The 27,198-nt window shown below is 34.2% G+C and overlaps 3 protein-coding genes, 1 long non-coding RNA gene and 1 pseudogene across 4 annotated transcripts; 3 read left to right on the top strand and 2 right to left on the bottom strand.

The window, feature by feature from the left end:
- Nucleotides 1–486: 486 nt before the first annotated feature.
- LOC105110514 (probable plastid-lipid-associated protein 14, chloroplastic) lies at nt 487–5,584 on the top strand. Its single transcript, XM_011005587.1, has 14 exons — nt 487–1,047; nt 1,219–1,262; nt 1,338–1,416; nt 1,505–1,618; nt 1,871–1,954; nt 2,003–2,101; nt 2,205–2,291; nt 2,751–2,857; nt 2,952–3,039; nt 3,291–3,371; nt 3,499–3,575; nt 3,703–3,838; nt 4,235–4,297; nt 4,750–5,584. The coding sequence occupies exons 1-14, from the start codon at nt 739–741 to the stop codon at nt 5,383–5,385; spliced, it is 2,004 nt and encodes a 667-aa protein (XP_011003889.1). The 5' UTR covers nt 487–738; the 3' UTR covers nt 5,386–5,584.
- Nucleotides 902–15,360, top strand: LOC105110526 (probable plastid-lipid-associated protein 14, chloroplastic; annotated as a pseudogene).
- Nucleotides 6,321–6,749, bottom strand: LOC105110525 (B3 domain-containing transcription factor NGA4-like). Its single transcript, XM_011005593.1, has one exon. The coding sequence runs from the start codon at nt 6,747–6,749 to the stop codon at nt 6,321–6,323; it is 429 nt and encodes a 142-aa protein (XP_011003895.1).
- A 1,881-nt stretch (nt 15,361–17,241) lies between the features above and the next one.
- On the bottom strand, nt 17,242–17,604 carry LOC105110527 (B3 domain-containing transcription factor NGA4-like). Its single transcript, XM_011005595.1, has one exon. It carries the CDS (start codon nt 17,602–17,604, stop codon nt 17,242–17,244), a length of 363 nt encoding a protein of 120 aa, XP_011003897.1.
- Nucleotides 17,605–18,586: 982 nt separating this feature from the next.
- Nucleotides 18,587–19,086, top strand: LOC105110513 (uncharacterized). The gene is made up of 3 exons (XR_839493.1): nt 18,587–18,625; nt 18,731–18,800; nt 19,070–19,086. It is a non-coding gene; the product is annotated as an uncharacterized LOC105110513 (long non-coding RNA).
- The last annotated feature ends 8,112 nt before the right edge of the window (nt 19,087–27,198 follow it).

Below are 27,198 nucleotides of genomic sequence, written 5' to 3' on the forward strand. Positions count from 1 at the left end.
TGAAAAATTCATGTTAAAAAAATCATTCATTTTTTTTATAATGAATTTTAAAAGCTAAAAGGTTGAAAAATTAATTATTATCATTATTCCACTATAAATCAAGAATTAAATTTAAAAAAATAAAAAATTCATTAAAATTATATTTTATTCACAAATAATTTATTTAAATCATATTAATTAAATTTTTTTAATAATTAAAAGATTTTATAAATTAAATTTTATATCATTAACTGATTATATCTAGTCAAGATTTGGAAAACTTTCATATTAAATAAAAAAATATTATTTAAGTCATGTATCAATCCAACTCAATCAATTAATTTTATTAATTCTTTTTTTTTTCAATTCAACTTAAAACACAATCCAAATTAGTTATAAATTTTTTAAATAAACATGTTAAAAAAACCGTGCTTAACCACCATGCACGACACAGTAATAGCACTGCTATAATATAATTATTTTTGAGCTCCAAAACAAAAACGTGGACACCAACGAAAAGTGACGTGGCGGAGATAGGAGTGTGCACGGAACGCAAAACACAGAAAATAACAGGAGGTAAATGCCGGAGATATTTCGAAAAACAGACATTGACACGAGCCAAGCCCAGGGCTCTGTATTCCTTCACGCAATTCTCACACTCTCTTCCCTATTTCTTCACACTTTCCTCTCCTTCCTTCTGCTAACTAACTCCTCTCTGGATCAAACAAATTCTGAGAGTTGTAACGGATTGATCGATTGATGGCGGCGACGGCGGCAATATATGGAGTCGGGTTCTGTTCTGTTTCTGATATTTTGTCGACGAAGAAACTGATTAAACGACGTGTTAATGGTAGTATCATCGGTGTGAGAAGTATTTGTTCTAGGAGAGAAGTGGGGACGGTGGTGAGGTGTTCGTCGTCGAGTAAGGCCGTGGCTCCGTTGGAATCGGAAGGAGATGGAAGGACATGTGTGATTGAGGAGGAGGGAGGAGGAGGAGGAGATGTTATGAGGTTCAAGATGTCTGATTTTAAGGTGCTTGATCGTGTCAGTATTGGCCTTGGTGGCCGGGTAAGCCAGAAAACTCTACTTCAATTTTTTTTTCATCTTTATTTGTTAAATATTGTTAATTTCGTTGTGATTTTCGGTTATTAACACTAAGTATAGTGTTTAATGTCCAAAATTGATTGTTCTTAGCACTGATAATTATGGCATGGATAACTGAATTGGGGTTTGTTTTAGGCGGATGAGGTGGTTTTCGAAGCACTAGTGAAGGATTCTAATAGGTTGGCTTTCTTTTCTTATTGATTTTGTGATATTGTGTGATTATTGGAGGTAACGAGTATAATGTGGAATTGCAGCCCTTTGCATAACATTAAAGTTGTGCTTAGGAAACTTGTCAGTACTCAAGCAAAACGTAGAGGAATGCGAGCAATAGAGGTTTGGGGCTTTGTTTTGGAGTTTTGTTTATTTTGTATTTGAGGTTTTGAATATTGGTGTAACCTTGGCGTTGTTAAAGTGTTTTTAGGTATTGAAGAAGCTGGTTCGCCGTAAACTTATGTACCATTCTTACTCAATGCAAGTTTATGGTTATATTTCTTCACCTACTAGTGGCCGTGGTTCGTTTACTCTGGTACATGGGGTATGTTCTGTTTCTGAGTAAGGTTTTTATATTGCGAATGCATTAAATGTTTCGTTGTGTGAAGCCATTTAGTTGTTTATGCTAGGCAGGTTAGTCTTTCTACAAGACCCCTATTGGACATTTTCTGTTTATTGGACGAGCCTTCATTTCTCTGCATGTTGCGTGTGGAAGCAGTTCTTCTCATATTTCAATTTTTCCATTTGTGAGTTTAGGGATTTGAAAGTTCATTTCTTCCCTTTTATTTTATGGCAGTATCATGGTAGTTTTTCTTTGAGACATTGGCTTCAACAATCAGATTGGCTTCCTACCTTGGAAGCCACTCTGGCATTGGATGAGGCTTCCTACCTTGGAAGCCACTTGGAAGCCACTCTGGCATTGGATGAGGAATCTGTCAGGAGGGTGGGAGATGACACGGTTGGAGGACCTGCTGTCTCTCGGCAGTTGCGAATAACACGCATATTGATGAGGGATCTCTTGATTGGAGTATGTATATCTTAATTGTATTCATGATGTATTATCTGTGCACAAATAGTTGCCATTTGTTGTGCACAACTAAAGTGTAAGGTGTTTGCTTTGCTTACTTAAGGTGAACTACTTGCACAGTCATGGACTTGCGCATACAGAGTTGAGGCTGGAGAATGTGCATATAAGCCCAGTGGATAGGCATATTAAAGTAAATGCAAGCTTTCCCCCTTTTCATGCTGTTTTTGAATTTTATATTCTCTGAATTTAGAATTAAATTCGATATATATAGATAAGGGAAAGCAATTCTGTTAGGAGAAGGGTGTTTGAGGAAAACTCTTGTTGATTTGTGTTGTCATGCACAACAATTTCCATTGATCTAGTGAAGTCAAATTTTATTTCTGGTATTCTGCTTTGAAAGTTTGGTGGTTCTAGACTTATGGTTGAGGAGAGGTTTATTAGCACAAATATCGGGGAACGAAACAAGACATGAATGAACCAGCACCATTGAATTAGTGCACCTCCCACACATGAGTACAACCATCCACTGTTTTCTGCTCCATAACTTCTGCTATAAAGCACCACGTCATTGATTAAGCTGTGTAACATGTGGTTTCTTTCTTGCATTGATGTCTTACTTAGTGAAACTTCTGAAATTCCAAATTTTCAGGTAGGGATACTAGGGAATGCTGCTGACTTTTACGAGGATGGTCCAAATAGTAGCACGCTGGACAACAACATGGACAGACGGCAGATGATGATTGCATTTGACATGAGGTATGAATAGATAGATAGACCTAAAAGTGTATCCAGTTAGTGCTGCTAGCAGAGCTGCTGATGTACTGAATTCTCTTTCATCCATGTTGAAAAGATGTGTAGGATTTATGATGGCAAAAATGGTGCTGCGGGAACTCATGGATCCATTAATTTTCTTGAAGTTCAAATCATTACTCATGAAGGTACAACATGCTAGCGCCCCCCCCCCCCCCCCAACACACATGCACAACTTTTTTTTTCCTGTCAAGCTTTTGGATTAATCAATCCAGAACCTGGTGGAATTTTTTTTGACTTGCATTACATCTCTGGATAAGATCAAGTTTTCTCTTCATTAATTTCTACCTGTTTCTTGATCCTATATTATCATCATGCACTACTCATCATGTGTTGGTACTGATCCTAAGAAGTTGTACTGGCATATGGTTGAGTGCAGGGGAATGATCCTTCATGCTTGCGTGAATTTTTATTGCAAATCCTCAGTAGGAATTCTCCATCTGGAAATGTTGGACTTCAAGTAAGTAGTACGAATGCAAATTACCAAACTTTAAGCTACTCCTTTCACAATATCTATAAAGATTGTTTTTTATAAGTGAAAGCCACATGAATTATTAGGATGTTTAAGTTCATTTTTTTTCTTCTAGATACTCGATCGGAACTGGGGTGCCGGTTGGAACCTTTTATCCTTGTTATTGGCAACCAAACCTTCCAAAAGAATAAGGTATTCATCAGTTCATCTCTTATTAGACAATAGTAAAGACAACACGAGGTTAACCATATTGAATGGAATCTGAATTAATTTGAGAGAGATGAGGCATCTATGATGACTATTTTGATTTGCTTTGCAGTTGTTTGGATGCCCTCAGACATCCATTTCTGTGTGGACCAAGATGGCGGGTGGCGCCATCCATGGATATCATCAGATGGGGTCTTGGCTCCACTGCAGTTCGAATTACGGAGGAATACATTTATAAGCAGCCCCAGGTGTCTACAGCTAGCATTTCTAAGTTCTCTATTGTCATTCAGATGGATTCATTGGTTGTGACTCTTTCAAGCCAGTGCCTTGAGTGATTAGCTGGAAATTTTGAAAGTTTCATGTTCTGAGCATAGAGAAGCGCAACCATGCATCTTGATCATTTATCAGAGGCTTTGTGAACCTAGAAAGTGCCCTGTTATTCTAGGGAAGCATAAGAATGAGATGGAACAATTAGCGTTACTAATTAATTTCCTGTTACTTGAAAGATATCTTAGCGTGCTTCTATTTCTAGTTGAACTACTAAACGTTTGCATGTAAACTCATTATATATCTGGTGTTGGTTTATAGCTCGCAATGACATTTCATTGACAATGTAAACTGACTGGTGAATTTTGATGTGATAGCGTAATAGGCTTTCCTATTTTATCGAATTGATGGAGATGCTGAATGCTCATTCAAGGCCAAAGGTTAGCAATTATCTACTTTGTTCGTAGCTTTTGTAGATTCATTAATTCTTTTGCTCTCCAAAGAGTCATAAGGGTCTATGTCTAGTTGCCTCAAAGATATTATTACTTGTATCATCCATCCCCTTTTCTTTCAAAGGCTTCTTCTAATTTATGGTCACTTGTTCTTTGCCATTTACTCTCTCGTTTTGTTAAGGGAACACTTTAGTTGAAATGGTCTAACTGCTAAATGCATTGATACAATAGAAAGAAAAGGAAGCTAGAAACTTATTTGGTTCTTTAGCTGGTGTCCTTCTTCAGCTAATATTCTTTGGATTCTTCCTTCTGGTAGAACATGAAACATTTTATTGATTGATTATGCTTTTACCATCTATCTCCAATGAGCTTGGGATCGAGGCTTTGTTATTCTCAAAGGTTACTTAATATTGAAATTTCTGCTCTATTTCAATGTGCAGAACTGGTTGGAGTTGCTTCCAGGAAAATGGCGTCTATTATACTGTACTGGGAGACAAATAGGATTGACCCTTCGTCAGCCTTCTGCTCGTGTCCTGATTGGTGATGTTTATCTAACTATAAATAGAGCATCAAAATTAAATACTAGTATTTCCTTCACATCGGACATTGGCTTCACAGTGATGAATGGTCGAGACTGGCCTCATGACAAAAGTGGTATAACTGGGAAATTGGAAGTAAACTCTGTATTCAGGTTGACATCCGGGAGACGGTTGTATCTTAAGGAGGAAAAGACATCAGAGAAGTTATCCTTTGGGCAACCAAACAATCAAGATTCTTTAGCCCAGAAATTGTCAGCTAAAAAATGGAGGAAACTAGTCCCGTATAAGGAGTTTCCATCGAGCCTTCCTGTGGCTAAACTTGTTTCAGCTGACATTGAGGTGACAATGAGTCTCGGGGACAACCTGGATCAAAATGATGTTACACCAAGCAGTATAGTTCACGAAATTCGTGTGCAAGTTCCGCCTGAGATGTTTGATTTGTCTAGGCTCGTCTGTGGAACATATGTGGACTCCAGACTGCTAGTCCTGCGCGGGGTCAATGGATCAGCTCTCTTATTTACAAGATCTATGTGTTGATGAAACCTCTAGATAGCCATTTCGCGCAAGTACTGTAGATAGAAATTGTTGTTGGGAGTGTAATTAGCAGTTGTGATCTTGCTCGTGTAATTTGTACAGTCGATTAATCGAAGAAGATCAACCTTTTCCAAATGCAGTGCTGCTTGATATCTAAGTGGCTTGTCAAATGTTGCAATGTTATAAAGCTTTATTTGAAAAATGATTCTACCCTTAGTTTGGCTAAACCTTAATAAGAAGACAGCCAGAGGTAGTGAAGATGATACCAGACAGACTATAAAACCATCAGCTGGGGAACAGCTGAATTCGGCTTTGGTACGGTCATACTCAATCATTTTTGCAGGCACGAACCATTCCGACCTAACATGATGCTATGGCTATTACCAGTCGAGCACACACCTCTAAGATTTATTGCTCATGTCAATCCAATTATAACCTAAATGTCATGTAGTCTTTATTTCACTTGTGATAATGGCTTTCTTAGTCATGAATGATTATAGCTGTTAAACTTTACTTGGCTTTGTTGATTGATTCGGAAAATTCAGGACGTAGATTAGGGCTGGTTTTTTTTTTTAATTGAATATTATTACGAACAAATCATTTCAATGTGACCGGAATTTTAGTGACATGTTGGAACTAATCGGATCAATAATAAATAAAAAAAAGCAACATTATTTTAATGAAAAAATTGACCCGGTGTTCCAATTTTGGATGAAAAACTAACAACATCTCATCACCCAGATGCGAAGTATCAGATTATCGCAACGAGAATCATAAGACTATTTTTGTAAAAACATTAATGCCATAAATATATGCATGTGGTACGGCCGCAGGGTGGATTTGGTCTTCTTCTTTGTTTTGTAGGCGCCCACCATTCTCACCATCACCTTGAACATAGCGTCACTATTATTTGCTAGCTTATTAATTAGGGAAATGGACTAGATCCGTGCGTAGCCAAATGTAGCACCAAAGATCTTGATTGCCTTTTCAGCACGAACTTTGTAAGAGATTGTTGCCGTAGCTCGGTTCTCACGTTTGATAAACCTGACCTTGTCACCAACTCGCAGCTTCTTGCTCTTAACGAATGCAACCCAACCTCTTGTGAGGACTGGCTTCGGGTACTGTCCTCTCTTGCGGATGGAGCATTGAAAGGGCCAAGCTTTGCCTTTCTCGTCTGTAGCTTCAAACGTGACGGCATGGCTGCCTAGTTTGAAAGGTGGAAGAGACCTGAGAAATCTGATAGGAACTGACAGCCTCTTCTCAGTATCAGTCTTTCTAAGGATCTTCCAGAAGTTTGTCATTTCGAGGACAAGCAAAAGCAAAAGCAAAGCAAATGAAATTTCTTCGTGCTCGTGGGAGCTTTCCATCTCCTTATTTATAAGGGACCACCAGGACCTACCTCCACGTCAATTAAAGTAAAGTAGCTACGTCGCAAGTTAGCATGATTTATCCACCGCGCGATATCGCGTGATAATGTTATACATATAAGACTAATCGTGCCCTTAAGTGCTGCCCTTAAGTCAAGAATGCTGCCCTTAGGTCAAGAGTGTCATATATATTCAGATAAAAAAAGATCAAAAGAAGAATGATATACATATATATTGTAAGGTAAAAAAGAACAAGAAAAAAAACATCCATGTTTAGTGCTGGCTCTAGGAAAGGCAATCCATGCGGTGTCAAGACTCTGATGTCTGAATTGATGTGACCATTAAATAAAAAAATTAATAAAACATGGAATTATAATAAAAAATCAATTACACAATTTACTTAATGAGGTTTCTTCTGATGGTGTCTAGAGTATTGAAGATATGTTGTGATAGCTCTTTTTTTAATTATAAAGAAAAGATTATTAGATTAGGTTAATAGGTTTTTTTATACTATTGCCCATGTATAATTATGTTTATATATATATACATACACACACCGTTTCTTTTATTATCACAGCTATTTTTTTTTAAATCATAACCTATATCATTAGTGGTCTTTCAACACACAATGTTTATACGTCTAACTAGTGCATAGTTTAATGATAAAAATTTAGATGAATTGTCATTTCTTAGTAAGCGGATCGAGCTAATTTTAGCTTTTTATATAACAAAGCAAGTAAAATATTGTTGTTTATGTAATCAAGTTACATAAAATATTTTGATTTTATGAAGTTATTCGATTAAGCATATTATTTACTTAAAATCCATGTTCAAATTAAGGAAATAAAGGTAAGGTGATATCCTAATCTCGTTAAAAATAGTTAAAGACTGAGCTTAAGTATATATTAATTTGATAAATAATTAGATTTATTATTTTTAAATTTAATCAAGTATTGAGTTCAAGCATGTATAAGTCCAGTGAGTTATCAACCAGCATCTTTTTAAGCTCTTGTATAGATGGATCTAATGAGCTAATTGACCTAGCATTTTTCGACTCAACCAAACACTAAACCCAAATATATAGATTGGTGTGGTGAGCTACCATATGTAGCATTTTTGGATTCAGCCAAGTACTGAACCCAAACATATATTAGTTTAGCGAGTTACCAAACCTAATATCCTTTTGAGCTTAAATATAAATGAGTTTGGTTAGCTACTTAACTCCGCATCTTTAGGCTAAGCCAAACGCTAAGCCCAAATTTGTATAAATCGATTTAGAGAATTATCAGACTCAACATCATTAAATTTAGCCAAGTGTTGAGCCCAAACATACATGGATCTAACAAACTATAAGATTTAACATCATTGAAACTAGTCAAGCGTTGAACCTAAATACATGTGGCTCTAATAATCTTATAATGTTCTATATTGAACAACACGATTTGATGAGTCAGAGATCTTTTTCCCTATAATAAGTCAAAGACCTTTTTTCTGTGATGAGTTAAAGATTTTTTTCCCCTCTTGAATACATAAAAGATATTTTAATATTATAAGAAAAGGAGAACTTTAGGGTTCTCCCCTCGATAAAAAAAAAAAAGAATCATGAACTATATAAAGACCTATTGAATTTTTAGAAGAAAAGAATAAATCTTTTAAAGTTGATAGAATTTTTAGCATATATATTTTCAGATTCTATCTCTTTAATAGATATTAACATTTTCTCAAAAAAAAATATTTAAGCATCATAAACTCACTAAATTTACAAAAGGAGATCTATTATAAGTATCAATCACCAATCATTTTAACTTACCACATACTAGGTATCAGCTATTAGTCATCTTGACTAAGAAATAATCAAAGCAATAAAATTAAAAGATTAACTGATTATTCAACACATAAACTTTATTTCTAAATTATTCTTGTTAATTGACGCTGATGATGAAAAAGGATAAAAAAACCATTCACTATTCTTCAAAAACTAGTTTATTAATTCTCTAATTACCATTAAAAAAAAAAAACTAAAACACCCCTCTAGTAGGAGATATGATAGGCCTTTCTATAGTTGATATATTTGTTATGTCAAAACTCTAATAACTCTTCGAAAGGAGTAACTACCATCCTTATCAAAAGCTTATCAAAAAATCATTTTGATTAGGGTGATCAAAACATAACTCTTTTCTGATCATTGCCATAGTTTATTTCAATCCCAAGGCTAACCATGAACCAATTCTTAACCGTACACATGGATGGATTTAAGATCAAAGAGATAAGAAAATCTAAATAACTAGCACAAAGCTTTTGGGTTGTTTGCTTCCGCTTAACCATAAAATTTTCAATTTAGGGTTTTCTTAGGAGAAAGAAATTAAGTTTGTAGAGAGAATTGTGGTGTTTATATATATGAGAAAAAATTTTATTTTCATTTAAATTTAAAACTACAAATTACGAATTTCTCAATTGAATTCATTAGACATTCCAGGTTTAACAACCTTGAGGATAACGCTCTATAATAATATAACTAGATAAATGACTCGCACGATGCTGCGAGTCAATTTTTTTGTGTAAAAAAAACTAAAAAAAAAACTAAGATCTAAAAGTATTAGATTTTTTTACAAAGTTATATTCAAGAGTCTTAAGTTTGACTGCAACGCTGGACCTAAGAGTAATATTTATAATAACATTAAACTTGAAAAACCCAAGTTTAAGTGGGTCTAACTGCAATACCAAACCTAATAATCTTGGATATAGGTCTGACTGCAAAGTTGTGTCATAAAAGTGTGATAATTAAATAGATTAATTAAAAAAAACAAAACAAAGAAAAAAAACCAACGTGCAGAAAAAAAATAATGAAGAAAAAGAAAAAAAATCTAAATTAACTGGGTTAACCCGTCAAACCTGAGATCCGTGTCATGGAAGTCTGATAACTAAATAGAAAAAAATTTAATATCAACAAACTAAATAAAAAAATTAATTAAAAAAAAACATCAACTTTTTCACCGTGGATTGTATTGTGTAGTCCACAGTGAAAGACATAAAAAGAAAAAGAAAAAAACTAAAGGCATTAATCTTTTCACTATGGACTACATACAATATTAAAAGATAAAATCGGAAGAACAAAAGTAATGAGGAAAAAGAAAAACAATCTTAATCAATTGGGTTAACCAGTCAAACCTAGGATCCGTGTCATGAAAATCTAATAATTAAACAGAAAAATTTTAATATTAAGAAACTAAATTAAAAGAATAATTACAAAATAAATAAAAAAGATAAAAAGACAAAAAAAGAAACTAAAACCATCATCTTTTTCACTGATTACATTGCGCAATCCACGATGAAAGGCTTAAAAAGAAAAAGAAAAAGAACAAAACAAAGGCACACACCACGAGTTATTTTTTTTCTTGCATAAAAAAATATAAAAAAATGCTAAGATCTAAGAGTGTTATGTATTTTTGCAAAGATATATCCAAGAGCCTTTGGTCTAACTGCAATGCTTAACCCAAAAGTAATATTTATAATATTTATAATAATATTAAACTTACATGACTTAAATTTAAGTGAATCTGGTTGCAACATTGAACCCAAGAGTCTTAGATGTAGGTCTGGCTGCAAGGTCGTGTCATAAAAGTGTGATAATTAAATAGATTAATTGAAAAAATAAAAAAAATCAACAAAAAGAAAAAAACTAATGAAGAAAAAAAAAATCTGAATTAACCAGGTTAACCCGTCAAAACTTAGATTCACGTCATGATAACTAAATAGAAAAAAAATTTGACAGGTTAACCTATAATTAATTAGGTTAACCTATCAAGCTTGGGATACATGTCACGAAAGTCTAATAATTAAATAGAAAGAAATTTAATATTAACAAACTAAATTAAATGAAAAAAATTAATTAAAAAGAAAAAAAGCAAAATAAAATAAAATTTCGGGTTAACTCGTTAAACTCGAGACTCATTAACAAACTAAAATTAAAAAAATATTTATGAAAAGGAGAAAAACAAAAAAAAAACCCATAAAGGCATAACAAACCAAAAAAATGAAAATGAAAAAAATAATATTATAATATATTATTATTATTATTATTATTATTATTATTATTATTATTATTATATAAAAGTATTATTAAAAGACGTGGAGAAGCTACAATGCTTTCCCCACGCCTTTTAGAGTATGTTACTAGTTACATGACTCGCGCGATGCCACAGATCAATTTTTTTGCATAAAAAATATTAAAAAAGCTAAAATTTAAAAGTATTAGGTTTTTTTACAAAGCTATATCTAAAAATCTTAGATTTGACTGCAACGTCTGACTTAAGAGTAATATTTATAATAACATTAAACTTGAAAAACCCAAGTTTAAGTAGGTCTAGCTACAATACCAAACCCAATAGTCTTGGATATGGATCTGGCTACAAGGTTGTATAATAAAAATATGATATTTAAATAGATTAATTAAAAAAAAAACAAAGGGAAAAAACCAATATGAAGCAAAAAACTAATGAAAAAAAAAATCTAAATTAATTGGGTTAAATTGTCAAACCTAAGATCCATGTCATGAAAGTCTGATAACTAAATAGAAAAAAATTTAATATCAACAAACTAAATAAAAGAAAGTTAATTAAAAAGAAAACATCAACCTTTTCACCATAGACTATACTGTGTAATTCACAGTGAAAGACCTAAAAAATAAAAAGCAAAAACAAAAATTAAAGGCATCAGCCTTTTTACCATGAACAACATATAATATTAAAAGATGAAATCGGAAGAACAAAACTAATAAGAAAAAAGAAAAAAAATCTGAATCAACCAGGTTAACCCGTCAAACATGGGATCCGTGTCATGAAAATCAATAATTAAACAAAAAAAATTTAATATTAAGAAACTAAATTAAAAGAATAATTACAAAAAAAAGAAAAAAAGATAAAAAAAACTAAAAGCATCAGGTTTTTCACTATGGACTGCACTGTATATACTATGGGTTAATTTTTTTTCTTGCATAAAAAATATAAAAAAAGGTTAAGATTTAAAAGTGTTATGTCTTTCTGCAAAGATATATCCAAGATCCTTTGGTCTAGCTACAACGCTTGACTCAAGGATAATATTTTTAATAATATTAAATTTACACGACTCAAGTTTAAGTGAGTTTGATTGCAATACTGGACCCAAGAGCCTTGGATGTGGATCTGATTGTAAGGTCGTGTCATAAAAATGTGATAATTAAAGAGATTAATAAAAAAACCAACAAGAAAAAAAAACTAATGAAGAAAAAAAATCTAAATTAACTGAGTTAACCGTTCAAACCAGGTTAACTCATCAAACCTTAGATTCGAGTCATAAAAATTTAATAACTAAATAGAAAAAAAATTAACGGGTTAACTCATAACTAACTGGGTTAACTTGTCAATCTCGGAATACGTGTCATAAAAGTTTGATAATTAAATAGAAAGAAATTTAACATTAACAAACTAAACTAAACGAAAAAAATAATTAAAAAGAAAAAAAGCAAAAAAAATAAAATTTTGGGTTAACTCGTTAAACCAAGTTAACTTGTGAAACTCGAGATTCGTGTCATGAAAATTTGATAACCAAATAAATTTTTTTTTACCATTAACAAACTAAATTAAACAAAAAAATTCATTAAAAGAAAAAAACACAAAAAAAAACAAAAAAAAACCTATAAAGGCATTAAAAACATAAAAAATAAATAAATAAAAACAGAAAATAATAATAATAATAATATAATAATTATTATATAATAATAATAATAATAATAATAATAATAATAATTATAATTATATATAAGTATAATTAAAAGGCGTGGGGAAGCTACAGTGCTTTCCCCCCGCATTTTAAAATATTACTTAATAATTACCTTCTTAGTACTTAGCTCCAAAACAAAAACGTGGGAAACAACGAAAAGTGACTTGGCGGAGAAAGGAGCGTGCACCGTACGCAAAACACTGAAAAAATAACAGGAGGTGAAATATAGGAGATATTCGTAAAAACAGAAGCTGACACGAGCCAAGCCCAGGGTTCCGGATTCCTTCACGCATCTCTCACTCTCTTCTCTATTTCTTCACGCTTTCCTCTCCTTCCTTCTGCTAACTAACTCCTCTCTGAATCAAAAAATATTCTTAGAATTGTAACGGATTGATCGATTGACGGCGGCGACGGCGGCAATATATGGAGTCGGGTTCTGTTCTCTTTCTGATAATTTGTCGACGATGAAACTGATTAAACGACGTAGTAATGGTATTATCATCTGTGCGAGAAGCAGTTGTTCTAGGAGAGAAGTAGGGACGGTGCTGGGGTGTTCGTCGCCGACTAAGGCCGTGGCTCCGTTGGAATCGCAAGGAGATGTGTGATTGAGGAGGAGGAGGATGAGATGTTATGAGGTTCAAGATGTCTGATTTTAAGGTGCTTGATCGTGTCAGTATTGGCCTTGGTGGCCGGGTAAGCCAGAAAACTCTACTTCAATTGTTTTTTTTAATCTTTATCTGTTAAATATTGTTAATTTCGTTGTGATTTTCGGTTATTAACACTGAGGATAGTGCTTAATGTCCAAAAGTGATTGTTCTTAGCACTGCTGATTATGGCATGGATAACTGAATTGGGGGTTTTTTAGGCGGATGAGGTGGTTTTTGAAGCAATAGTGAAGGATTCTAATAGGTTAGCTTTCTTTTCTTATTCGATTTTTGGATATTGTGTGATTATTGGAGGTGATGAGTATCATGTGGAATTGCAGCCCTTGGTATAACATTGAAGTTGTGCTTAGGAAACTTGTCCGTACTCAAGCAAAACGTAGAGGAATGCGAGCAATAGAGGTTTGGGGCTTTGTTTGGAGTTTTCTTTATTTGGTATTTGAGGTTTTGAATAATGCTGTAACTTTGGTGTTGTTAAAGTGTTTTTAGGTGTTGAAGAAGCTGGTTCGCCGTAAACTTATGTACCATTCTTATTCGATGCAATTTCATGGTTATATTTCTTCACCTTCTAGTGGCCGTGGTTCGTTTACTCTGGCACATGGGGTATGTTCTGTTTCTGTGTAAGGTTTTGATATTGCGTATGCATTAAATGTTTCGTTGTGTGAAGCCATTTAGTTATTTATGCTAGGTAGGTTAGTCTTTCTAGGACACCCATGTTGGAGATTTTCTGTTTTTATTGGACAAACCTTCATTTCTCTGCATGTTGCGTTTGGAAGCAGTTCTTCCCATGTTTCAATTTTTCCATTTGTGAGTTTAGGGATGTGAAAGTTTATCTCTTCCTTTTTATTTTATGGCAGTATCATGGTAGTTTTTCTTTGAGACATTGGCTTCAACAATCAGATTGGCTTCCTACCTTGGAAGCCAATCTTGCATTGGATGAGGAATCTGTCAGGAGGGTGGGAGATGACACGGTTGGAGAACCTGCTGTCTCTTGGCAGTTGCAAATAACACAGTTTTTCTTTGAAACATTGGCTTCAACAATCAGATTGGCTTCCTACCTTGGAAGCCAACCTTACATTGGATGAGGAATCTGTCAGGAGCGTGGGAGATGACACCATTGGACGACCTGCTGCCTGCTGTCTCTCGGCAGTTGCAAATAACACACATTGATGAGGGATCTCTTGATTGGAGTATGTATATCTTAATTGTATTATTGTATTATCTGTGCACAAATAGTTGCCATTTGTTGTGCACAACTACAGTGTGAGGTGTTTGTTTTGCTTACTTAAGGTGACCTACTTGCAGAGTCATGGACTTTCTGATATAGAGTTGAGGCTGGAGAATGTGCAGATAAGCCCAGTGGATAGGCATATTAAAGTAAATGCAAGCTTTCCCCCCTCTTATGCTGTTTTTTTAATTTTAGATTCTCTGAATGTAGAATTAAATTTGATATATATAGAATAAGGAAAGAAATTCTTGAAGGAAAAGGGCGTTTGAGGAAAACTCTGGTTGATTTATGCTTTCTGATATGACAACACGATGCACAACAATTTCAGTTTACCTATTGAAGTCAGCTCGTGTCCTGATTGGTGACGTTTATCTAACTATAAATAGAGCATCAAAAATAAATACTAGTATTTCCTTCACATCGGACATTGGCTTCACGGTCATCAATGGTCGAGACTGGCCTAATGAAAAAAGTGGTATAACTGGGAAATTGGAAGTAAACTCGTTATTCCGGTTGACATCCGGGAGACGGTTGTATCTTAAGGAGGAAAAGACATCAGAGAAGTTATCCTTTGGGCAACCAAACAATCAAGATTCTTTAGCCCAGAAATTATCAGCTAAAAAATGGGGGAAACTTGTCCCGTATAAGGAGTTTCCATCGAGCCTTCCAGCGGCCAAACTTGTTTCAGCTGACATTGAGGTGACAATGAGTCTCGGGGACAACCTTAATCAAAATGATGTTCCACCAAGCAGTATAGTTCAACAACTTCGCGTGCAAGTTCCGCCTGAGATGTTTGATTTGTCTAAGCTCGTCTGTGGAACATACGTGGACTCCAGACTGCTAGTCCTGCGCGGGGTCAATGGATCAGCTCTCTTATTTACAAGATCTATGTGTTGATGAAACCAGTAGATGGCCATTCCGTGCAAGTAATGTAGATAGAAATTGCTGTTGGGAATGTAAGTAGCAGTTGTGTTCTTGCTCGTGTAATTTGTACAATCGATTAATTGAAGAAGATCACCCTTTTCCAAATGCAGTGCGGCCTGATATCCGAGTGGCTTGTCAAATGTTGCATTTTTATAAAGCTTTATTTGAAAAATGATTCTAAACCTTAATAAGAAGACAGCCAGCGGTACTCAAGATGATACCAAACAGACTATAAAACCATCAGCTTCTGTCTGGTACGTTCATGCTCCATCGTTTTTGCTGCCACGAACCATTCTCTAGATTCTGACCGACCTAAAATGATGCTATGGCTATTACCAGTCGAACACACACCACTAAGATTTATTATTGCTCATGTCAATCCAATTATAACCTCAATGTCATGTAGTCTTTATTTCACTTGTGATGATGGCTTTCTTAGTTATGATTATAGCTGTCAAACTCTACGTACCTTGCTTTGTTGATTGATTCGGAAAATTCAAGACAGATTAGGGCTGGGTTTTCTTTTTTTAATTGAATTTGATAACATATTGTTACGGACAAATCATTTCAATATGGTCGGAATTTTAGTGATCCGTTTGGAACTAATCGGATAAAAAATGTGACTCGAGGGTGACCCGCTGACCCATATATTGGAAAGCCTCCGGATTTTGTTTAACAATTAAGATCATCATAATTGTCGAGATTCGCCTCCAAAAAAATGCCATCCCTCCGAGATTTTATGAAGACCCAATTTTGGATGAAAAACCAACAGCATCTCAACACCCAGATGTGAAGTATCAAATGATTCAATTCATCGCAACGAGAATCATAAGACTATTTGTGTAAAAACATTGATGTCATTACATCTGATGGAAATATATCTTTTAAGAGTCTAGGGCCGAGATGTAATTATGCATGTGGTGGGGCCCGAGGGTGGATTTGTTTTGCAGGCGCACACCATTCTCACCATCACCTTGACTGTAGCGTCATTGGAAGCCACTAAAAGAAATGAACCGCACGAGCGCCGTTTTTTATGGTTTTGTGAAGAGGATTCCCTGATCGAACCAACATTAATGCTCTATGATTATATCAATATTCTACGTCAATAGGAAGTCGAGGAGGATTCAGGTAATTTATAAACCCTAGCTATATATTATCTCTCTATTTCAAGAGGTGTAATTTCAAGATCAAACCCACTTTGATATCATAATTTTAAACATGAAATAATACCTCTTAAAGAGGCAATCACGCAACGGATTTAAGCCAACATCGTTACTTTCTTTCGTCAAGATGCCAAATATGCAAAATAATTCTCATTTCATATGCAAGAGCGCAATCACATATACCACATAACTACTACTACGTACCCTTGCATGAGAAGTGGCCTCGCGAGCTCCCTATATATTGCGTTATTCAGGGATCAGTAATTCCATATTCTTGAAAGAAAGGTGCAAAAGGAACATCTTGAGAGACCTTAGCAGATGGGATGGCTTTTGAAAGTTAAACATACTAATTGCAGAAGCAGCACAAATATATGAGAATTCAAGAAACTTGAAAGTCACCCAACTTAGAAATCTAACATGTCATCCTAAGCGGGAAACATGGCTCCATTTCATTCACTACTGGATAAAGAACAAGCCAACCATTAATAACAACCAACGTGTAGTTTAGTGGAGTAGAATTACGACTGAGGAAACTTAGCAGTGTAGAATTACGACTGGGGAAACTTTGCAGCGTAGAGTTACGACTGAGGAAACTTAGCAGTGTAGAATTACGACTGGGGAAACTTTGCAGCGTAGAGTTACGACTGAGGAGAAGTAAAATGCATAAGTACAGAAAGGGACTCGATGCAAGCCAGTGCATGAAACCGACACTATTATTTGCTAGCTTGACTTGCAGAACTATTAATTAGGGAAATGGACTAGATCCGTGCGTAGCCAAATGTAGCACCAAAGATCTTGATTGCCTTTTCAGCACGAACTTTGTAAGAGATTGTTGCAGTAGCTCGGTTCTCACGTTTGATAAACCTGACCTTGTCACCAACTCGCAGCTTCTTGCTCTTAACGAATGCAACCCAACCTCTTGTGAGGACTGGCTTCGGGTACTGTCCTCTCTTGCGGATGGAGCATTGAAAGGGCCAAGCTTCGCCTTTCTCGTCTGTAGCTTCAAACTTGACGGCATGGCTGCCTAGTTTGAAAGGTGGAAGGGACCTGAGAAACCTGGTAGGAACTGACAGCCTCTTCTTAGTATCAGTCTTTTTGAGGATCTTGGAGACCTGTGCCATTTTCTAGGACAAGCAAAAGCAGAGCAACTGAAATGGGTTTCTTCTTGCTCGTGGGAGCTTTCCATATGCTTCTATTTATACCAGGACCTGCTACGTAAAAAACAAGCTTGATTTTTCCATCGCGCGATAGCTTTTTTCCATCGCGCGATGGTGCAAGTAAATCGTGCGATCCCTGGCGCGGTAGATGGATAGGACAAAAGAATGAAAGGCCTGGCCAAGAGCGTAGGCATGCATGGACTGGAGTGGACTCTACCCAGATCAATATCTTTTTATGTAAAGAAAAGTTTTAATTTTTATCTGATATAGTAAAAAATTCTAAAAATTCGTGTAAACCTTTTTAATATGATATTTTAATTTAAATTAAAATTTAATAATTTTTTAAAAAATTCAAAAATTTGATAAAAAATTATAATTTGATTAGTTTTATATTATTGAGTGTAATTTTCAATCCGACCATCAAATTGAACTGAAATTTTACGAGAAATTTTAAAATATATAGAATAAAATCTTGTTAAAATTTTTAAAATAAATAGAGTTAGTAGTTCTAACAAAAAAAAGTTAAATAAAAACAAAAAAATTCATTAAGAATAAAATAGTTATTTACTATTAAAAAAATAAAATAAATAAGTTTTTTTTTTATATACGTTACCAATTAGGCAGAAACATAATGAAAAAAAAAAGACGAGAGAAAAGTAAGGGAAAAATATAAAAAAATTTTAAAGAAAAATTAAAAAATAAAAAAAATAAAAAAATAATCTTGTAAATTTACGAAATGGAATTTATAAAATACTAATTTAATATAAAAATAAATAAATAAATAAATAAATAAAAAATAAAATATTTTATTTTTCGATTCACGTGAAATTATTATTTTTTAGATTGCTACCTACATTGGAAACCACTCTGGCATTGGATGAGGAATCTGTCAGGAGGGTGGGAGATGACACGGTCGGAGGACCTGCTGTCTCTCGGCAGTTGCAGATAACACACAAATTGATGAGGGATCTCTTGATTGGAGCATGTATATCTTAATTGTATTATCTGTGCTCAAATAGTTGCCATTTGCTGTGCACAACTACAGTGTAAGGTGTTTGTTTCGCTTACTTAAGGTGAACTACTTGCACAGCCATGGACTTTCGGATACAGCGTTGAGGCTGGAGAATGTGCATATAAGCCCAGTGGATAGGCATATTAAAGTAAATGCAAGCTTTCCCCCCTCTTATGCTGTTTTTTTTTTTTTAATTTTATTTTAGATTCTCTGAATTTAGAATTAAATTTGATATATATAGAAAAAGGAAAGAGATTCTTTAAGGAGAAGGGCGTTTGAGGAAACTCTTGTTGATTTGTGCTTTCTGATATGACAACACTTGACAACAATCTCGGTTTATCTATTGAAGTCAAATTTTATTTCTGGTATTGGACCTCTTCAACAGCATCGAATAATGGGAAATTTTGGTGGTTCTAGACTTATGGTTGAGGAAAGGTAGCACAAATATTGAGGAACGAAACAACAAATGAATAAATCAGCACCATTGAATGACTGCACCTCCCACATGCGCTATCCACTGTTTTCTGCTCCATAACTTTCTGCTCCATAACATGTGAAGTCTTTCTTGCATTGATGTCTTACTTTGTGAAACTTCTGAACTTCCAACTTTATAGGGGGGGATACTAGGGAATGCTGCTGACTCGTATGCATAGATAACAGAGCTCCTGATGTACTGAATTCTGTTTCATCCATGTTGAAAAGATGTGTAGGATTTATGATGGAAAAAATGGTGCTGCGGGAACTCATGGATCCATTAATTTTCATCAAGTTCAAATCATTCCTCATGAAGGTATAACATGCTAGTCCCCCTTTTTTTTTTTTTTGTTTTTTTCATGTAAAGCTTTTGGATTAATCAATCCAGAACCTGGTGCATTTTTTTGTTGACTTGCATTTCGTCTCTTGATAAGCTCAAGTTTCTCTTCATTAATTTCTACCCGTTTCTGTAGGAAAGCTGAACTTGTATTCATGTATATTATTCATGTCTTTAAATAGGTATTTTATACATTACAGGTCATTGATACTTATTATATATATACATGATTTGATGCAGGAATTATGGAAATCATGAAGTAAATAAAACAAAGAATTATAGCATGTAGAAGATTCGTGCAAGATTTCTGCACTTGAATCCTACACTTCATCCCCTCTAAAGCTCAAGGCAGGGCTGGACTGAGGCAAAGCTTGTCACGATTAATGTAAACATTGCAGCACAAAGTGATTTGATAAAAATATCTGTAATTTGATCGGATCTTGAAATATAAGCCAAAGAAAGAGCTTCACTTGCAACTCGTTTTCTAACAAAATAGACATCTATTTCAATGTGTTTTGTACGATGATGGAATACTGGATTTTTAGCCATATGGATGGCACTAATACTATCACAGTAGAGCTTAGAAGGAGGAACACAATGGCTAATATTTTTGAGTAAATGAACGATCCACATGAGCTCAGCTGCAATGGAAGGTAAGGCGTGATACTCTATCTCAGTTGTCGATCGAGACACAGTGGCCTACTTCTTAGCTCCCCAGGATATCAAATTGGTGACTAAAAAAATAGCAAACCTAGTAGTGGAACATCTTTCATCCCTATAGCTAGCCCAATCTATGTCACAAAAACCACGAAGTTCATGAACATGAGTGCGAATGTAGTGAAGTCCAACATTAAGTGTCCTCTTCAGATACTAAAAAATTCTTTTTACAGTAATAAGATGAGTATCATAAGGTGTTTGCATGAATCTACAGACATGATGTATAGCAAACGAAATGTCTGGTCTGGGTGAGGTATTGTAGAGAACCAGCCAAACAACGATAGCGAGAAGGATCAGCTAAGGGAACACCATTAATGATAGACATGGAAGAACCTGATGCTAGTGGAGTGCTTACTGGTTTGGCACTGTCAAGGCCAAACTTTTGAAGAAGAGACATTAGATACCTTGTTTGAGTGACTGTGAATATGGACTCATCATGAGCAATTTAAAGTCCTAAGAAATAATGAATGTCATCAAGATCTTTCAATATGGAAGATAGCAGAGAGATGGGCAATAAGCTTGGTAATCTGTGAAGATGAGCTGCCTGTCAAAAGAATGTCATTAACATAGATAAGTAAGAGAAGAATGTCTTATCCTTGAGTGCGATAAAATAAGGATTGATCATAAGGGTATCGTGTAAATCCCATTTGCTGAATATAGTTATTGAATTTGAGGTATCATGTAAGACAAGCCTGCGTCAATCTGTATAGAGCTTTATAAAGATCACAAACATAATCTGGATGAGATCAATCTTTAAAACCTGGAGGTTGAGCCATATACACTTGCTCCTGTAGATCACCATGAAGGAAGGCATTGCTAACATTTAGTTGTTTGACAGACCATCCTTGAGACATGCCAATGGTGAGGATAAGCCAAATGGTGCTTGGTTTTATAACAGGACTGAATGTTTCATCATAATCAAGTCCTGGTTGCTGTGAAAATCCACAAGCCACCAACCGAGCTTTATATCTTTAATGGAACCATCAGATCATGTTTTGATTTTAAACATCCATTTGCTGTTGATAATATTCATTTTGGCTTGTCTAGGTACCAAGGTCCAGGTTTTGTTGCTGTGAAGGGCATCCATTTCAGCTTGCATTGCTTGAAGCCAATGTGGATGTTGGAGAGCTTGTTGAATTGGAGATGGCTCTTATGGTTGGGCAACAAGGTCAGCAATAAAACATGCAGGAATGAGTTGTCATGAAGAAATAAATACCATGGGTTTTAACTTCCCTGTTTGAGTTCGTGTAATCATATGATGCTGTTCTTGTGATTTCTGTTGCAGTGGATGAAGATAGTGAAACAGAAGTGGCAGGTTGAGGTGCTGATTCTTCTTGAATATTTTCAGCATTTTGAACAATTGTTGCTGGATCTTGATGACTGACTTGTGGGGCTGTGGCAATTGATTTTTCTGCCACAGTTTTGAGTAGTCGAGGAAGTGCCTTAATGTTAAACAATTGAGAGGCATATGTATTAGGTTGCTGCATGCACTTTTAGGGAAACTAGAGTTCATTAAATTTCACATAGCGTGATATGTAAAAACAATGTGTCTGTGGCTTAAGGCAGAGATAGCCTTTATGATTGCTGGAGTAATCAAGAAAGACACATCGTGTAGATTTAAAATCTAACTTTGATCGACCAAATAGTGTAAGCAAGGGATAGCATGAACATCCAAACACTCGTAAGGAGTCATAAGTAGAGTAGAGCCAAAAACCACTTCATACGGTGATATGTAACCCAAGACTGAAGTTGGTAAGTGATTAATTAGGAACATTGTAGTATGAAATGCTGCAGTCCAGAATTTTATTGGAATAAAAGTGTGTGATAACAGGGTTAATCTTGTTTCTACAATATGTCGATGACTCGTTCGGCTAATCCATTTTGTTCTAGTGTTCCTGGATATGAAATTCTATGAATGATGCCATTAGTTTTGAAAAGATTCAGCAGACTTTGATTAACAAACTCACCACCTCCATCGCTTTGAAATATTTTAACATGAGTATCAAACTGTGTTTCCATTTGCTTGAGAAAGGAAGGAAATATATTGCTCCGTCAGATTTTCGATTCATAGAAAATAACCATTTATGCCAGGAATTCTCATCAACAATAATTAAATAGAATTGGTTTCCATCATAAGAGAGGACAGATGCAGGACCCCAGACATCTGAATGCAGTGTATGCAGAAAAGCAGTAGCATATGATTTTCTAGATTCAAATGGTAATGTTGTTGATTTTCCCAAAACACAACTTTCATAAAAAACATTTTGTTTATCCATAGATGTTAAACATAACTTTGTGAGAATTCTGGCTTGAGGGCGGCCCAGTCGTGAATGCAATAAGTTGTTGGACACTTTATTTGCTAAAAAACTAACTGGAATTGTGGAGAATTGTTGCAGATTGATCGGATATAACCCATCCTTGATGAAACCTTTAAGAATTACCTATTTTTTCTTCATGTCCTTAAGAATAAAACCCCATGAATAAAACAGAAAATAACAGTTATTATCTCTTGTGAATTAAGATACAAATAATAGTTTCTTCTTAATTGCAGGAACCATAAGAACATCATTTAGCTTGAGATTGGTAGTGGGAATAGTAATGTTTCCAGTACCAGTGATAGGCAAGCCCTGACCATTTCCAACCATAACAGAGTTATTTCCAGGATAAGAGATAATACCTTGGACTTCATTTGTGTCAAACGTTATATGCTAGTTTGCTCTAGTGTCAGAATACTATGTCTCTGCTGCAATTTCACCAATTTTAACTACAGCAAAGGCCTTGTATTGATCAGCTTCTTCATCAGATGCGAAACATCCATCTGCTTTATGATTAGGTCCCCCACATCCAAAACAAGTGATGCTACCATATCCACGATTACTGTTATGTGAGATTTATTTCTGACGAGTCCTAGTGAAGCTTTCATTTTGGTGAGGAAAATGAGTCTCTTTAGCTCGTGATGGAGTGTTGTTATTGGGATTTCTCCCAGTGAAGCTGCGAAGATTGTGACCACGAGTGCTAGTGTTTATCCATGGCTTTAAGTTTGTATGGCCATGATTTGTATAAAAAGCCATAGAAAGAGCAGTTGCTTGTGCTCCTTGAATTCGAATTTCAAAGTCACGGAGTTTGCCAATAACTCCTTCAAGAGATGGAAAGGTCTCTCTAGCATTTAATGTTGCTACTATAGGATCAAATTCAAATCCTAATCCTCGAAGAATACAAATGATGAACTCATCATCATCCATTGTTTACCTGCACCATAAAGAGACTGAGCTAAAGCTTTTGCTTTGTGTAAATAATCTTCTAGTGAAGAGGTACCTTTTATCAGAGATTGTAGTTCGCCTTTGATTTGTTGGATGCGATCTCGAGTGTGAGTGCCATAAAGGGTCTTTAACACTTGTTAGACATCATGCGAAGATTCACTATTGATGACTTGAGAAAAAAGATCCATCAGATAGTGAACTGTTGATCCATCCAAGGATCATTTGGTCCGTGCGTAGCCATACTACTGCAGGAGGATTTGTTTGCAATTCACCATTCTCACTAATGATAGTTGATTCTGGGCAGGGAACTTTATCCTTCACATATCCAAAGAGTCCATAGCCACATAAAATAGGAATAACCTATGCTTTCCATAAAAGATAATTGTTTAAAGCGAGCTTGATGGAGATATCAGGCAGATGTGATTTTAGGAGTGTAATCTCAAGAGAAGCAGGGAACATTGTTTGAATTGAAGAAGAGGATGCCACAGTGATAAAAGGCTCTGATACTATATAGGAAAGCTGAACTTGTATTTGTGTATATTATTCATGCCTTTAAATAGGCATTTCATACATTACAGGTCATTGATTCTTACTATATATATTCATGATTTGATGCAGGAATTATGAAAATCATGAAGTTAATGAAATGAAGAATTATAACAGGAAATCTCTCAATAAAGTGATGTATGCGGAAGATCCATGCAGGATTTCTGCACTTGAATCCTACATGGAATCTCTGCATATATTTTCATATCTTTTTGGTTTCTTAAAGACCGAACATTGGCAGTCACTTTATTTACTCATTATGAAAAAAAAATCTTATAGTATCATCATGCATTACTTATTATGATATCCATTTTTTGAATTTTCAAAATGTGAGAAAGATACAATTTTTGTTCTTTTTTTTTTATGAAAAATATACTTAGAAAAATTTTAGAATTTGGCCATATGCATGAAAATAATTTTTTTAAGAGAAAATTAATTTAAATATTTTTTGAGATTTTTCTTGAAATATTTCAGAAAAAACTAGGTATTTTTGTAACACCCTCAAATTATAATATCATGAAAACTCCCAACATTTCTTTAACAATGTCAAGTATTGGGTAATATATCTAAAATTATGGGATTTTTTTTTTGAAAATTTTGGCAGTCTTTCCTCTATTATTGTTGGTACCAATTTATCGACAACACTTCTATTATATGTCATTACGACTTCCATCTTGATCCAATCATCCTGGATCATATTTCATTCATCAAACAATAACTCAATATTTATATTTATCAATATATGCAAGTCTTGTAATATGCATCAGTAAATCAACATAAATGTACTATCACATTTATCATTAAACGTAATAAATTCTAACTAACTATGTATAAGCCTTTAAACTATGTAAATACAACATTAAGATTAAAAGTCATATTATATTTATAATAAATCTTATCTTATCATTTTGAAAATGATTTGGTCATACTATCAATTATACATATATATAATACATCCACTATATATTATATCTTCGATTTAATTTTTACAACACAAAAGGATTTACATTCAAAGTAAAGACATGACAATTACATTTCAAAATATAAACAGGAGAATTCCTATATCTAACGATCTGCATCACCTCGCGGTGTACCTATTTCAACAATAATCATATTAATTAACTTACTCACTATAGTAGTCTAATATTAATTAATTACTCTTAACCTTTGAAATTTAATTTTCAATCTAACTTAATTCCTTAATTTACATAATCTTTTCAAAATTTAGAAATCCAGCTAACTCATTTTAATTACCAAATAAATCTAACTCTTCCATATAATTACTCAAAAATTTGGTTTCCTTCTTGGTCACCAATAGATCTAGTACTTCCATTCAAATTACCCATCATCTGGCTAACCTTTTTTTGTTAGCCAATCAATTTGGTAATTCCATATGAATTACTCCTTATCGGGTTAACCTTTTTGTTAACCAATAAACCTGATAATTCTCTTGATTACCCAAAAATTCGGCTAACCCATTTCGGTTACCAGAATCAATCCAGTAATTCAGATGAATTACCTAGCATTTGGTTAACCTTTTTTATTAGCCAATCAATTTGGTAATTCCATTCAAATTACCCCGCATCCGGCTAACCTCTTTTATTAGCCAATCAATCCGGTAATTCCATTTGAATTACCTAGCATCCGGCTAACCCTTTTTATTAGCCAAGCAATCCGGTAATTCCATACCAATTACCCCATATCTGGTTAACCTCTTTGTTAACCAATAAAACCTGATAATTCCATATAATTTACCGGTAATTCACATAATCATAACTCCATTTATTCATTTGCTCCATTCATTTAATATCAATTAACTAAGCAACATAGATTATTAGAAAAACTAAAAATAACAAAATAAGGTGACGAATCACCTACCTTCTGCTCGGGATGACCCAACTCCTCTTGTCTGATAACCAGCTCTAGACACAACTCCTGAATCAATCAAGTATCATTATATCATTAGTCCATCAATATTTTTTCTTATGTGCCGAAACAAAAGGCACGTTGATTAATACTTAAAAGTGCATTTTTATAAAGGTTTTATATCATCATTTTGCACTTGAAGTATCAATAACTCCTTAACTAAAGCATGTTTTATAATAATGTATCTAATAATATAAAATATCTTTAATTTATGGTAAATATTCATTTTAAATACAGGTTTATCATATAAATGAAAGGATTGATTGATGAATTTAAGAACTGAAATTGAAAGGACAAAGAGATGACCAAACTTAGAAAAGAGATGTGAGTGCAATCCAAACTGGAACACTGTTCGGTAATTGGGTCATAACTGGAGCTGTAGATCTCAGATTTAGGTTTACTTTATATGGATGGAAAGGTAAGACATAGGCATACAACTTTCATACAGAGCTCAAGACTTAAAAAGGCCATTTTCAAGTTCAAATTGTAGCAACAACAAAGAAGTCCGAATCTGTCTTCTATCCCGAGCAATGTTCAGTGTTTGACCCATATATGGAGTTTTAGAAGTCCAAATGACCTGAATGTTTTACACAAAAAAGATGAGATAATTTTCTACAACTTTCATGTTTTCAAGTGGCTCTAATTTAGACGTTATCAATGATGTTTTGGGCAGATAAGAGAAAATAAGGATTGTCACCAAGTCAAGAGTTGGTCACCCACTTATCAATTAGTCATCAAATCAATAATTCCCAATTTTGGCCTCTAAAAGGAGGCATTTGGCATGCATTTAGGTATCTTGGTTCCAAATCAAAATCATGCTCTTGCTTTCTCTCTTTGTATTTTTTGTAATGTTTATGCTTTGCTTTCATTAATATTAAGTTTATGTCTTTCACTTCCTTTCCTTTACTTAGTTAACTCTTATCTTATTTATGTTTTTATTTTATTTATTTATTTTTCTTTCTTTTATTATTTTTAGCTATGTTTATTATGTCAAGGTGAAAAGGTTACACTAATGTGTAAGAATAAGTATAGTGTAAACTTAATATAGACTTTAATGTTTCATACTAACATGTTTTGTATTTGTTATCTTGTTCACTCTTTAATACTTTGTTTGTTAAATTTCTAATGTTAATTTATGTTGTATAACACTTGGTACAACAAATGCTTGACACTTTTATAGTTCATACTGTATGGTATAACTGACACCTAAGCTATGAAAAGAACTTGATTTGTTGTTAACATAAGTTATAATCATGAATGCTTGACGAGATTTACAAGTATTAGCA

Source organism: Populus euphratica, unplaced genomic scaffold (genome assembly GCF_000495115.2).
Source record: "Populus euphratica unplaced genomic scaffold, PopEup_1.0 scaffold288.1, whole genome shotgun sequence".
NCBI lineage: Eukaryota > Viridiplantae > Streptophyta > Magnoliopsida > Malpighiales > Salicaceae > Populus > Populus euphratica.

Bases quoted from the DNA above. Each gene is read 5' to 3' on its own strand.
- LOC105110514 (XM_011005587.1), top strand. From the start codon at position 739: ATGGCGGCGACGGCGGCAATATATGGAGTCGGGTTCTGTTCTGTTTCT. The intron at 1,263-1,337 runs GTTGGCTTTCTT...GTGGAATTGCAG, and splicing joins CTAGTGAAGGATTCTAATAG to CCCTTTGCATAACATTAAAG. The intron at 2,102-2,204 runs GTATGTATATCT...TGCTTACTTAAG, and splicing joins TGAGGGATCTCTTGATTGGA to GTGAACTACTTGCACAGTCA.
- LOC105110527 (XM_011005595.1), bottom strand. From the start codon at position 17,604: ATGGCACAGGTCTCCAAGATCCTCAAAAAGACTGATACTAAGAAGAGG.
- LOC105110525 (XM_011005593.1), bottom strand. From the start codon at position 6,749: ATGGAAAGCTCCCACGAGCACGAAGAAATTTCATTTGCTTTGCTTTTG.